General features: G+C 59.4%; 2 protein-coding genes and 1 pseudogene across 2 annotated transcripts in view; 1 reads left to right on the top strand and 2 right to left on the bottom strand.

Moving 5' to 3' along the window:
* The window catches only part of C15H7orf50 (chromosome 15 C7orf50 homolog), an 87,179-nt gene that overhangs the window by 27,000 nt on the left and 46,369 nt on the right, over positions 1-13,810 (top strand). The window lies entirely within an intron of this gene.
* Positions 776-1,990, bottom strand: GPER1 (G protein-coupled estrogen receptor 1). Its single transcript, XM_065892779.1, has one exon. The coding sequence runs from the start codon at positions 1,838-1,840 to the stop codon at positions 776-778; it is 1,065 nt and encodes a 354-aa protein (XP_065748851.1). The 5' UTR covers positions 1,841-1,990.
* Positions 12,946-13,807, bottom strand: LOC136135011 (homeobox protein OTX2 pseudogene; annotated as a pseudogene).

Below are 13,810 nucleotides of genomic sequence, written 5' to 3'. Positions count from 1 at the left end.
ACCCCTAGAAGAGCGAGGCTGTGTGATGCGTTTGCAGTAGAGATTATCCTGGCGCCCAGAGAGCGTGTGGCACCCGTGTCAGGCACCGTCCAGGTGCCAGGAGCGTCCGGGGCTTGGGCTGGAGTCCGCAGAGTCCTCCGGGCAGTGAGGGCGCCTCCAGACGCTGGGGAGCTTTTTCTTGGTGAGGAAGGGGTGGTCCTGCTGCTGGGGCTCTGAGTGCCCCCCCACCCGGCCCCTTAGGGAGCTGCTCAGGTGGAGAATTCGGAAGAATCGGCATGGTTGTACTTTATTGACAAAGACTGGACATTCCCAGACTCAGTTGGTTTTCTTTTTTACGTTTTGACGAGAGGGGTCTGCGTTGTCGTTGTTACCGTTGCGTTCACTCTGCCCTTCAGGAGGCGCACGGCAACATCCCTCCCCAGGCTGGCGGGAGGTGCAGGGCACCCGGCGTCCTCCCACTCAGCACACACGCACACACACACACGCCGGCGCGGAAAGTGTTCCGCCACCTCCAGTTCACGCTAGCTGCGTGAGTTCTGTTCCTCTAAAATGGCAAATGTATGGCACGTCCCAGTGTCCCCCTCCTTTTCGCTCTCGTTGGCGGTGTCAGAAACATCTGCCACATGATCCAGCGTGTGCGGGGGTCCGTGCCCTGTGCTCATGACCCAGATGGATGGAAGCTCTGTGTGTGAGTGGCCAGCGGGAGGGTGCCTCAGGGCTGCGCGGGGCACAGTGTCCGGCCCTTCCCGCCCACCCCACCCCCCACCCCACCCCCCTACACGGCACTGCTGAACTTCACCTCGGCCTGCTCGGTGCTGTCCGGGACCGCCGCCTTGAGGGCCGCGTGGCAGAAGCGGTTCAGGGCGGACAGGCTGGTCTTCTGCTCCAGGTAGAGCCGCAGCTTGTCTCGGAAGGTCTCCCCGAGGAAGCTGTAGACCAGGGGGTTGAGGCAGCTGTTGGAGAAGGCGGCCAGGTTGACCACGTGGCCGGCCAGCGGGTGCGCGTGGCGGGGGGACCTCTGGCAGGGTCCGGCCCCGGGCGGCGCACGCTGCAGCAGGTGCACGCTGATGAAGACGTTCTCGGGCAGCCAGCACACGAAGAAGACCAGCACCACGGCCAGGATCATGCGCAGAGCCTTCTGCCTCCGCGGGCGAAGGCCGTGGTGCCGGTGCGCCGTCACCAGGACCCTGACGATGAGCGAGTAGCAGAGGCCGATGATGGCGAAGGGGACCACGAAGCCCAGCGTGACCTCCAGCCACTGCACCTCCCTGACGTCCGCAAAGCAGAAGCAGACGTCCTCGCTGTGCTGCAGGTGCACGGCGGTGAAGGGCACCAGGGTGGCGGACACGGAGGCCATCCAGATGAGGCCGCAGCTCAGCCGCGCGCGGGGCTTGGTGCGGAACGGGCCGCAGCGCGTGGCCTTGGCCAGGGCCAGGTAGCGGTCGAAGCTCATCCAGGTGAGGAAGAAGACGCTGCTGTACATGTTGACCTGCAGGAAGAGCGACATGAAGGTGCAGAGTGCGGTGATGTCGTAGTACTGCTCGTCCAGGTTGAACACCTCGATCAGCGAGTCTGCCACCAGGACGAGGTCCGCGGCCGCCAGGTTGGTGAAGTACAGGTCGGGGATGGTCATCTTCTCCCGGAAGCGGATGTTCACCACCAGGATCAGGAGGTTGCCCGCGAAGCCGATGGGGAAGAGGAAGATGGTGTAGAGGCAGGACAGGAAGAGCCCGACGGCGCGCTGCTGCTGCTCTGAGAGCGCGGCCGAGCTGTTGGCCAGCGCGCGGGGCAGGCCGAGGCCGCTGGAGGAGCCGTTGGAGGCGCCCGGCGGCGTCTCCATGCTGGGCCGGGCGCCCGGAGGGACAGCCGGCCTCTCAGGATTTGCCGCAAGGCTCCCAGAAACCGTTTTTTAACAGGAAATCCCTCTTGAGAAGGAAAGGGGATGCTCTTGGAAGCGAGCCAGGCATCCGGAAAAGCGGAGCAGGCCCCAGGGGCACTTGTGCAACCGGAGGTGGAGGTCGGCGCCTACGCTCTGGCCTGTGCTTCTGCCTGGCCTCTGGGTCTGCGGCTGTGTCCACGCCACACCTGAGCCCCTCACTCCCGGGCACCTGGGGAAGCAAGAGCAGAGGATTCAAGCCCGGCGGCTCCAGGGCTCGCTGATGATGCGGGACGGTGCCGCACACGAGCGCGCGGGGCAGGCCTGGACGTGTCCCCTCCGCTTGGAGGGCCGGCCGGCCCTGTGCTGGAGCAGGGGAGTCAAGGGCAGAACACGGCCCGTGTTCTCTCCCCAGGGCCCCCAGGGCCACCGGGTCTGAGTGCAGCTGGCGGTGACGCGCGCTCAGGCCCCCGGACACAGCTCAGGAGGGAGCACGGCTGGATGTTCGCGTGGAAGCCTTAGGAGGGCTGTGCTCAGGAGACGAAATAGTTTTATTTCGGCGGCTGCTGAAAGAGAACTAAGACGGGAAGGGGAAAAGCGGCCTTTTCTGGAAGGGAGTGGGCCCAGCACGCTTGGTGAGAGGTAGAGCAGAGTCTTTTTTCTTGCAATAATACAGATCAAAGAAGTCTAGCATTTTCGGCTAACCCTAAGTTTGGGTGCCGAACACGGAACTGTTTTCAGAACATGGAATGAGAGAACATGAGAAATAAAGGTGGTCATTGTTTCAGGAAATAAGATTTGAATTTTTTTCACTGTTTTGACAAATTATTGTAAAACCGAATGTATTTCTCCACTGCTGTTTGCAACCTAGAAACGCTGTGACTTGGAGGCTAGGAAGAGCAACCCTCCCAGACCTCTGCTTCTGACCGTCTCGCCCTGGTGGCCGCTCACGCGCTCGGCCTGACACAGGCTCTGCTCAGCGCGCTCCCCAGAGGCTCTGCGGCGTTGACGGGGCACCCTGGGCAGGGTCTGCGGTCTCGGGCATCCCGGCTGGGGAGGGGCAAGGTGGCCCCAGCTTTGTGGGGTGGCCCCGTCGGCAGGGCCGGGGTGGAGGAGCCTGAGTGACCACCTGGGAGAGTTTCTGCCTCTCCTGGGAGGTGGCCAGGGAGCGTTTTCAAAGTTGCCAGAGCAGCCGGTGCTTACTGACCTATTGCTTGAAAATAGAGTTTCTAAAAAAAAAAGAGGCAAGAGATGAATCGGGACCTTGGTGTCAGTTATTTTAAAAGGGTTCAATAACCTCTGCTTCACTGGGGTTGACAAACTGGACTTTACTCGTTGTGTTGTGTTCTTTATTCATCTTTGGTAGGTATTCCCAGTTTGAGCCACATGAATGCCGTTGTTCTCAGGTTCCATCTGTAATGTTTAAAGCCTCTGTTTGTGAATTTCTCTGTAAAAACCCCTTCGAGTATTTGTTTTGCTTTTTAAACGTGGGAATTTTGGCAAGTTTTGCGCTGATTCTCAGGAAACTCCAAGGTGAGCAGAGCCCTTGAGACACACCTGCCCTCCCCTGTGCTCGTTAGGTGTTGGCCGTCACTTTTTTCCCGGGTCAACGGGTCTTTGATCCTTGACCAATGCTGTTTTCATGGTGGTTTGATGAAAAGGTGAGCACGAATCTTACTGCTGACACACTTTCCTCGGGAAAGTTGGCCACGAATTTACAAATAGAAAGTTGAGTATAAAGCAGTCAGGAATCATTTTGTTTCAGATTGCCACTGCTTGTCCAGATCTAGAAAAATGAACCACATTTTTGTCAGGCCTACGAGGTATCTTTTATACATTAAATTAATCTCGGGTTGGCGGGCATCCTCATTGAGGGAGTAAGTGAAGCGCCGCCGTCAGAGCCCTGGCGATCTTCTTGGAGAAGATGCTTGTTTGAACAAAACAGGACGGAAAGCAGCTAGCATTGTGTTCAGCCGGCGTCCTGAAAGACCCTTCCTGCTGAGCCGCCCTCGCTGAAGGCGCCCGGTCTGTGCACATCTGCCCTGGCTGTGCACCGTCTCGTGCTGCACCCAGCCGAGACGTCCTGCCCCGTCTGCCCGGCCCGTCTCCGTCCCGGCGCCGACCCGAACACAGACCCAGAGCCTGGGTCACGCTTACCTGCGCGGCCGCCGCTGGCCACCTGCGTGTGTCCTCTGAGCAGACCCGTCCCCCGTCCCTGGGAGGGCAGCTCAGCCAGCCTCCGGGATGCGCTCACGGCTGGGGGGTGGCAGCGATTCTGGACTTGGGGGTGGAATCGGGACCTTCGCGGGACGCCAGAGAGGAGCGTGGAGGCTCCGGAGGCCAGCCCGTTGTCCTCGGCAGGCATCCCGGTCGGTTGTCGGCAGTTGTCGGTTGGTTGGCCCCTGGCGGCCGCAGGCAGGCTTTATAGGCCCGCGGCTGGCGGGCGGGCACCTCCCACAGGTCCGGATGTAACCCCTTTTTTGCTGGGCCTTTTTCTCCCCCTCTGGCACTGAGCTCAGTCCCACCAGTCTTCAGGGAAGTTTCCAGTTGAACAGCTTTTTTTCACCCACTGATACAAACCTCTTTTTAAGTTTGAAGGGATTGTAAATGGGTCTTATCTTTTAGATAAAAATCTGTCATCCTTTGGCGACGCTTACATATTCTTGCTTGTTTTAGCAATGGACTGCCTTTAAAACTAAAAGTAGATTTCCTAAGTTCGGAGAGTAGTGTGTGAATTATACATAGAGAATTTCACCCAGGAGTTTCACAAGACACTTGTAGAAAGAAATGTAAACCCAGCGAGTAGCAGGTATTTTCGGCAGGTGAGCTCAGAGTCGGGTAGACGAGTAGCCTCCGCTCCCCTTCCCTTTGCTCCCGAAGCCCCCGGAGGTGCCTGTCCTGCAGGTGTTGCCTAAGACCCCTCTTTCCGCCAGGGCTCCCGCCCTCCCGCTGTGCGCCTGCCCTGGTGCCGGCAGGACCGGCCTGACCCCACTTCCAGTGCCGACTGACCATGCGCCCCACCTACCGGCGGATGGATGTCACCATCGGCCTGGAGAGGCTGGCAAAACCGCCCCAAGCGTCCCCGGACACGCTCAGCTCGGGGCCGAGAGCTCTGCAGGCTCTCCGTGCCCTGGCTGCCGGCGAGAGTTGCGTGGTTGTCATCAGCACTGCATTTTAATCCATCTCCTACCTTCCTCTGGGGTGCCCCTTTTTTCACCTCTTTGGTTTTTGAAGCTGTGGGACTGAACTCCGAGTGGATGAACGAAGCACACCGCTGCAGTGTGAGCCCCCGCCTGGTGGGACGGGAGTGTGGGGTGAGGGCAGGGTCCCTGAGCCCCGGGGTCAGCGCGCTGTGAACCTTCTGCTCTGTTCCCAGCTGAGTGCGTGTGAGCTTGAAGGTGCTTTTTGAGCGATGCTGATTTAACATCCTTTGGGAAATGTGCACGTTTCCACAGAAGACAGTGTTGAATTTTTTATGGAAAAGTACTAATGTTCAGGGTTCTTTCCAGCTGTGCTTCTAATAGGTTCGCTTTTTAAAGAATGGCGTGATCACATAAATGGGGCTGATTTGATTTTAGACCTGTTTCTGGCCAGCTGCACACGCAAGATGGCTTCAACACCAGAAATGCTGGAGACACCATTTTGAGAGCAGTGAGTCATGAGAAAGTACAGTTTCCCCTTGAGTTAAATAAATGACTAAAACACAAATTCAGACCCTGAAATAGCCGAGTCACGTCACTGAAGCACAGCCGCTCCCTCCTGGCGGGAACCACGGCCTGCAGGCCTGCCTCTCGTCCGCGTGTCCCCGATCTCACCTGGGGCCGATGGTCCCGGGCCGAGCTGGGGCCGCTAGGCCGCGGGCCCCCTTTTCTCGTGGCCCCCGGTGGATAAGTAATGGTCAACCCTCCTGCAGCTGGTCAGCGTGAGGGCCAGCCCACGGTGTTGGGGGGGCGTTAGGCCACTGAACCCCAGTTGATGTTCGCACGGGCAGGGCCCAAGAGGCCTCGTAGACGTTTTCGTGAGGCGAGAAGCCCGTCTGTACGTTTTAACATCCAGCCTTGAAAGAGCGCTTACTCCGCACTGGGCAGCGTGGCGCCCACTGTCTCGGAACCCTCCGTGAGCTCCGTCAGGTGAGGCGGTATCCCCGTGTACTGATGGGAAAACCGAGCTCAGAAGGAACGTCACCGGGGCCTCGGAGCTGGGGCTCGGCCCGTCTGAGGGCCTCCGAGCCCGAGGTCTCCTCTCCTCGCTGGGAGCCTCCCACATTGACCGTTGGCCTGAAGGGTGCTCGTCTTGGGGCAGAACTGCATTTCTTGGGATCTTCCTGTCCATCCCCGAACTGGGTCAGCAGCTGGGTGGTGCCCCTTGCCGCCCCTGCCCCGCCTCACACAGCTCTCTGCTCTGTGTGGGGCTGTGGGGCGGGGCAGCCGGAGCCGCGGCTGGCGCTCCCCTCGCCGGGCTCCTCGCATCTCGACACAGCCGTCGTGCCCCTGTTGGTGTCGCGAGTCCCGGTCCTGCACGTGCGCAAGTGCGTGTGCCCGACAGCTGCCGGCGGAGGGCAGCCCCGTCGTGGGAAGGGTTTGCTGCTCCCCAGCCCCAGCGCAGGTGCCCACTGCGCGCATGGCCCCGCGGTATTTACGGTATTTACGACTCGAGGCAGCGGCCCAGGGCCCGGCTGGTGTTGACTCTCAGGCAGCTGGCTCCTCTGTGCCGTTGCCAGGAGCCTCCTGGACGTTTCCTTTTGGCCTTTGAGAAGGACCTGCCAGCAGCACAGGAACAGGGGTCTGCCCAGGGAGGGGCTGTCCCATCCCTGGGGGCTCTGGGTGGAATGCTCTAGAAGGCCTTGTCCCAGCCCCATGCTAGTGGCCCCAGCAGTGTCCTGGGAGGGGCGAGGAGCCCCAGGAGGCGGCTTCCCACCCCGTCAGCCCCGCTTTATCCCACACACCCTCTCCTGGAGTCAGGTGCCCCCCGCCACCAGAGAGCCTGTGTGTTTGCTTAGCTCTCGGTTGGCTCTGGAGCTCTCTCTCCGGCTCTGTGTGTCCTCACGGGGTGCAGGATGCGGGCTGAGTGGAGCAGAGACGTGGGGGCGGGGACGGGGTGGGGGGTCTGGGGGCCTCGACCTTCCAGCGGTCAGCCCCGCCCCCTCCTCCAGCCAGAGCAGCCCTCTGTCGTCTCAGGCTTTGTTTAAAGAAAGGCTCCTGCTGCTAAAAAGAAAGTTTGGGAGCCACCAGTTTACATTCTTCTGGCGGGTCCTAAGATGGTTCCTTTAGCCTACATACTTAGAAACGCAGCGTGAGCAGCTTCTCCAGGCTTGGCCGCCGTTTCTTCAGGGAGCCCTGCACACTCGTGGACTTGCCGTCGCCTCGTCTGGTTCTAAGACTGGCAAGCCGTTGGCGTCTGTTACTGGGAATTGATTGATTGAGGTCCTTTCCCTTCTGGCCTGCACTCCTGCCACAAACCATAGGAAACTGGATGGACTCTAGGAAAGGGCTCTTCTCAGGTGCTGGCACCACAGGCCGAGCAGCAGGTGGACCTGAAGGGAGGTGGGCTGGGGAGTCTGTGTGCCTGCCCCTGGGCCAGGAGGGGCTGTTCCCGGGCGCTGGGGGCACAGGGCTGGGCTTCTGGGAGGCTGAGCGCGGTCCTGGAGGGGAGGGGCCAGGTCTGGGTAGCAGCCCCTGGACTCTGGCTGCATCTGCCTGCGGGGCACGAGCGTCCTTGGAGCCACAGGCTGAGCCCTCCCCCGCCGCCCCAGCCCCCAGAGGCGGCCTGTCCTAGCCCCGCGCCATCTGTGAGCAGTCACGACAGTGCGCGGAGACCCTAGGATGGACCCGCGTCTCGAGGCTGCTCTGCACCTCGACTAACAGCCTGAGCACAGCCTCCAGAGAACCTGCCGCCCAGGCAAACAGTCAGTGCTCTGTAAGGACGCCGGCGATGCCCTGAGCACAGCCCTCCAGAGAACCCTGCCGCCCGGGCAAACAGTCAGTGCTCTGTAAGGACGCCGGCGATGCCCTGAGCACAGCCCTCCAGAGAACCCTGCCGCCCGGGCAAACAGTCAGTGCTCTGTAAGGACGCCGGCGATGCCCTGAGCACAGCCCTCCAGAGAACCCTGCCCGCCCAGGCAGACAGTCAGTGCTCTGTAAGGACGCCGGCGACGCTGAAACACCCAACAGGGAAAATTTCACATCCAGCATCTGCTGGTAAATGTGTCCCACAAAGAAGCAGCCTTTCCACGTCGGCGCCAACGCTGCGTGTCCTGCTGATGGTCTGGGTCGGGGGGCGGCTCACCCCTGACCCCCAGCTCTGTCCCTGGTGGGCGTGCTGCATGGGGTCCGTGGTAGAGGTTTCATGAATATGTGAGTAAGTGACAGAGAAGTAGTAGATGTCATTATACACCTGTCTCAGCTGGGCGGCGGGCACCACCCAGTGCGCCCCAGTGTAGAGGCTGTACCGGGGCCGTGGAGGTGTGTCAGTGCCGCTTCATCGGTCGTGACACCTGGAGAGGGACGGCTGTGCCTGCTTGGGGGCAGGAGATAAATGCAAAATTTTAAAATTCTTCGTATTTTTGTTGTGAATCTAAAAACTAAAAAAGCAAGGCCTTAATAAAAAATAAAAAAACCGAAGCTGTCAAAGGTAGAGGTTTCATAAAGCCAGAAAGATGCCTTCCCTTTGCGTGTCCCTGTTCTCTGCTCAACCAAGAAAACCGTGATGTAAATGCAGTGAGACTGATGGATGTAGCTTTGGAGTAAGACTAATTACCCTCCCTTGGATTTTTATGTTTCCTGTGTTACTAGCCTTTCTGCACGTACTGTCGAATAGAACAGATGAGGCTTTTGAAACAGCTTTTTGCCGGTCTATCCAGAGCTCCTGGTGACGGGCCCCTGCTGTCCGCCGGGTCACGGACAGCATGACAGGTGTGCGACGGTCACCACGGGCTCACACCCGTCGTCTTAGTGCTGGACACCTGTGCCTGTGGGTGATGTCCTCAGACCCCCAGTGATGCTGCATTAAAAAGACAAAACCAATGTTTGTTCTTGCTGAGATCTGTGCAGCCCCTGCTTCCTGGCAGAGCTGGAGGTCAACCAGCCACGACCGTTTAGGGCCAGGGTATGACAAGCCCATAAAGTTATTTGAGTAATGTTTTTATCTTCAAGATTCCTTCCTTGCCCTTTGGTTGGGGTAGGGGAGAGATGCTGGCCAGCAGACAGGCTAGAACCTTCCACCTGGTCAGGTGTCAGCCCGCACTCACTCCCCACTCCAGCCTCAGGTGTGAGTATTGGTTGGGCTAAGGTGTCATGCTTTTGTATAAACTGAGTTGAAAGCCGTAAAGCTCGTTTTCAGTAAGCACCTTCCGGACAGCCGGCATCCCTGTTGGCTCTCAGCACGCCGCTCTGGGTTTCTGCAGGGCTGGGAGAGCCCCCCGCTGGCCTGTGTGGCTTATGTCCACGGGCAGGGGCTCCTACTTGAGCCCCTTCGGGGGGAAGCTGTTGCCGGCCTCCCCGGCCTGCACCTCTGCCAGAGATGCTCCGACACTCAGCGGGGCCCAGCCACACGGCTGTGGGGAGGAGGGTGGCCGGGAGCCTGCACAGCTCTCCCCAGGCAGGGCCAGCTCCGCGAGGTTCCCAAGCGGCTCGTCCCTGGGGGAGCCTCCGTCTCTCTGCAGCTCAAGCCTGGCCTGCTGGAGGAGAGCCTTGTGGTAGGGGAGGTGGAGGGCGATGGTGGTTAGGGCGACCAGGAACCACCAGCTGAGCGGAGGCCGCGCCCCTCTGCGTAGGAGCTGCCCGCCTGGCCCGCTGGACGCCGAGCGGGACGCCGAACGCCGGCAGCGGGACGAAGGCCAGGCTGTCATCTGGTCTGCCTGACACAGCCTGGTTTCGCAAAGCTCCCCAGACGTGCCCCGGCAGGGCCGCTGCCCCCGATGGCCGCTAGGCCAGCCCCCGCGGACAGGACAGAGGGCGCCATGGCAGGAATGCGAATGGCATCGCCAGCTGCACGTCCTGCGTGTTGAGGTAGCAGATGTTGGGCAGAAAGGAGAGGACGGCACAGCCCAGGTCGGCCGTGGCCAGGAAGTCTGGTTGGCCGATGGCCGCGAGTGACAGCACCGTCGCCAGCAGGCCGGGGCTGTGAAGTCCAGCAGGCAGGCTTCTGCGCCCCAGCCTGGCGAGGCGCCGGAGGAAGGTGGTCGGGTTAAAGAGCCCACGGGGACAGAGCCGCGTAGCCAACGCCACACTTTGCGCGGCCACGACGTCCTCCCTGGCTGTGGACACACGTCATGGGAGCCAACTCTCACCAGGGGGACCTGGGCTGCCCTAAGTTAGGGACGCCCTGTGACCTCATTGAAAAGTTTTCTGGGTCCCACCCCGATTGCCGAGGAGGGTGGGCGGCCGTGGGAAGCGGTGGATCCCGGGCAGGTGCAGGTGGGATACAAGGACCCCCCAGGACGCCCCCACCTCCCTCGGCGCTGATGGGGCGCATTCTGAGAAGCACGGTCGCGTGTGCGCCGCAGAAGGGCTCAGTGCCAGCTCTCCAGGGCGGGCTCACGGATCTCCGTTTCCAGCCAGTCGGTGCCTCCTGCGGGCCTCATGGGGCCTCTGCCCTCGTGACGGGAACGAGCAGCCAGAGCCCACGCTGCTGGAAGGCGGGTGTCGCCGCCTTTGGAGCCAGAGAAGTTCTGACCAGTTCTGGCCTCTCCCTGGGGATGGGGGCTCTGCTCAGGCCTGAGTCCTGGAGAGGGAGGCCTTGAAGTAACAGTGCCCGCGGGCTCAGCCTTCCCGGCTCGGAAATCATTTTGTTTCCACGTAAATGTCTCCCCTCCGCAAACTTCACCTACATTGAGGAGGCAGGGAGAGCGCTGCTGTTGTTCAGAGGAAACTGAAGGCGGTAAGCTGCACACCATTTCCACAGAACGCCCAAGGGGGCCGGCTCCGCCCACGGAAGGGCCGCGGCCGAGCTGCCGGTGCTGCGTGACTTGGCACAGGCCCCGCGCTTGTGACGGCGTTCTCAGGCACGCTGGCCGCCTGACTGCGGTCTCCGCATCCACGGGTTTGCTGTGGCCCTCCTCCTTGCTGTCTTCGGCACACGCGTGTGATTGTACACACATGCCTGTACACGTGTGTGCAACGCTGATGCCCTGCCTGAGTGCCGCTTGGTGTGCTGGCTTTGTTTTGACCCGCAGAGAGCACTGCCCACGTCCTCACCCTGCTCTCCACCCTACGCGCGGGCAGGGGGGTCTGGACCCTGGAGCCGCTCGTTCCCAGGTATGTGCCCGGCTTTCTCCGTCCGAGAGACACAGTGCACAGTGATGTTTTCCATGTGCCGGTGCTTAAGGCCGTGAGCGACTGCCAGGATGCTGGGTGACGTCAGAATTAAGATTGGTGACCAGACTGAGAGGAGATGAGTTGGCCTGTCTCTTTAATTAAGGCAAATCGGAAAAAAGATCTCGTGAACATCGACCCCAGGTCAGAAGACGGCATCAGGCTGTCCTGGTGTCTGATCTCCACGGCGGCCGGCGTTTCAGGCCCCTTCGGGCATGCGCCTTGGTCCCTGCTGGTGGTGTGGGGTCAGGGCCACGCAGCTGTGGCTGTCAGCTGTCACCTGGTGGCCGGGCAGGGGGAGGGTGTGTGTCCGAACCTGGCCCCAGAGTGCCTCCCGGCCTTCCCTCCAAGGCCAGGGCCTTCCTTGGGTGAGGAGAACCCCAGTGTGTGTGTGTGTGTGTGTGTGTGTGTGTGTGTGTGTGTGTGCGCGCGCTAGAACCATTTTAATATAATTATACATACCTGCCAAATCCAGGAAGAAAGGTTCACGCGTATATAACTTTTCCAGTTAACATCTGCAAGCATAAACAGCGAGGATCTCAGCTTGTAAATACATCAGGGTCAGAGCAATTGACCAACGTCTCTTTACGGCTGGGCTCACCAGCAGCAAAGTACAGATGAGTTAGCGTCCTTTTGTTTCTCTTCGCTCACTCTTCTTGTCCAGAGACATTCAGTTGTAAAGGTTCAGTGTGGCTCACCTCCAGCCAAAGGTGTAATCTTTCTAGATGAGTACTCAGTTGCTCTGAATTTGCTTGTAATCGTAACCCATTTAATCACAGAAGAACCCCTGCAGAGGCGGAGTTCAAGGTTGCTCTGCCATAACAGGAGATCGCCGTTTTGAAGCCCAGCACAGACTAAAAACCTCAGGCGCACCGTGTGTGTGTAAGACGCGCACTGACTGTCTCGTAAGCACACACTGACTCCTCGTGAACATTACTCTTAAAGCAGAGCATCTGGGACAGCCAGTCGCACGACTCGCACAGCCTGGAAAGTTCTCAGTGCCGGCTGCCAGTTGGTCGTGAGACGTAAGTGAGCTCGAGACCCTGTCCATTCCTAAGATCCACCCAAGGATTGGCTGAGACATTGGAACACCCCTGCTTGAGAAGGCTACGTCCTTCCCGCCTTTCCCTCACAATTTCGTTTTGTTTGTTTACCTTTGGTGGTATTTGGTTGCACGTGGCTAGAATGCTTTCATCACTTTGCAAATCAGCAAAACCAACGAACTGAAACTATGACAGGATCTGAAGTATCGAATGGTTGGTCCGTCTCAGGTAGCTGGTTGGCAGGCCCCTCCAAGGCCTTTCACTTTTCCTCCTCTGCCTCCCGGGACACTGATCACATGAGTGAGCACCACACCGTCTAACGCGGCTGACCAGTGCCGGGCTAGAACCGGCTAGAACCGGAATGCCTAGCTCAGCCTAACCAGTGCCTGGCTAGAACGGGCTAGAACGGGCTAGAACCGGAATGCCTAGCTCAGCCTAACCAGTGCCTGGCTAGAACTGGCTAGAACGGGCTAGAACCGGAATGTCTAGCTCAGCCTAACCAGTGCCTGGCTAGAACGGGCTAGAACGGGCTAGAACCGGAATGCCTAGCTCAGCCTAACCAGTGCCTGGCTAGAACGGGCTAGAACGGGCTAGAACCGGAATGCCTAGCTCAGCCTAACCAGTGCCTGGCTAGAACGGGCTAGAACCGGCTAGAACCGGAATGCCTAGCTCAGCACGTTTAAAAATCACCCACAAAAAGAGGTTTTGCAGGTCCTCACAAAACCTGGAATTTCCACGAAGATGTCTGATCTTTATAATCCAAGCAGCCAGCATTGAAGTTAAGCTTCCAGGAGACAGTTTGGTCCTTATAATCCAAGCAGTCAGTGGTTCGGTTAAAACCCAAGCCTGAAGCTCCATATCCCTGGGTGGAAAGAGACGCTGGGGACTGATTGAGATGGCTGGTAGACTGCACTGGTGCCCATGGGACTGAGTGTGGTCCCTGGTCTGGGAAGCTGGTGATGCATAGGGGTCAAATGAGATCCACAGTCCACGCCCCACAGTAGGAAGCTGAGCCAACATATCCTTGACTATAACCTGAAGCCTGAGTATAGGTCGTGGGGTAGGACCTCTGCGTGCAGGAAGAGGAGGTGGACAAGGGGTCTGACGGTGGGGGGATGGAAGCTGGGCTCCAGATAGACACAGGAGTACTGCTGCTGGAAGTGGCTGGGCCTGAGGTGCTAGAGGGGGCAGTGGACTGGCCACTTGTTCCGCCCTCGGAGCTCACCTCCCGAGAGGAGACGTCCTCTCTTTGGCAGGCCTCGCTGTTTTGACCTCCATTCTCTGTTGCTGCTGCTGCTGGCCGCGCTTAGCGCTTCAGTTCTCCAGCCACACCTGTACCCTGGACTCGGGCAAGTTGATTTTCAGCGCCACCTCCTCCCACGTGAAGACATCTGGGTATCGGGTCTTAGCAAACAACGCTTCCGGCACATCTAGCTGCGCCCGGGTGAACGTCGTCCTCTCCCGCCGCTGTTTCCAAGGGGTGCCGGATAGCCCATCAAGGGGTGCAGCAAGTCCATGCCCGAAGTGGTCAGACTCAGCCCACTGACTGCGTAAGGCGGTTGCTTAAGATAAGCCATCGT

Source organism: Phocoena phocoena, chromosome 15 (genome assembly GCF_963924675.1).
Source record: "Phocoena phocoena chromosome 15, mPhoPho1.1, whole genome shotgun sequence".
NCBI classification, from domain to species: Eukaryota; Metazoa; Chordata; class Mammalia; order Artiodactyla; family Phocoenidae; genus Phocoena; species Phocoena phocoena.
Note: the sequence above shows the minus strand (reverse complement) of the source record. Positions and strands in the feature narration are given on the sequence as shown.

Excerpts from the sequence above, each read along its gene's own strand:
- GPER1 (XM_065892779.1), bottom strand. The coding sequence starts at position 1,840 with ATGGAGACGCCGCCGGGCGCCTCCAACGGCTCCTCCAGCGGCCTCGGC.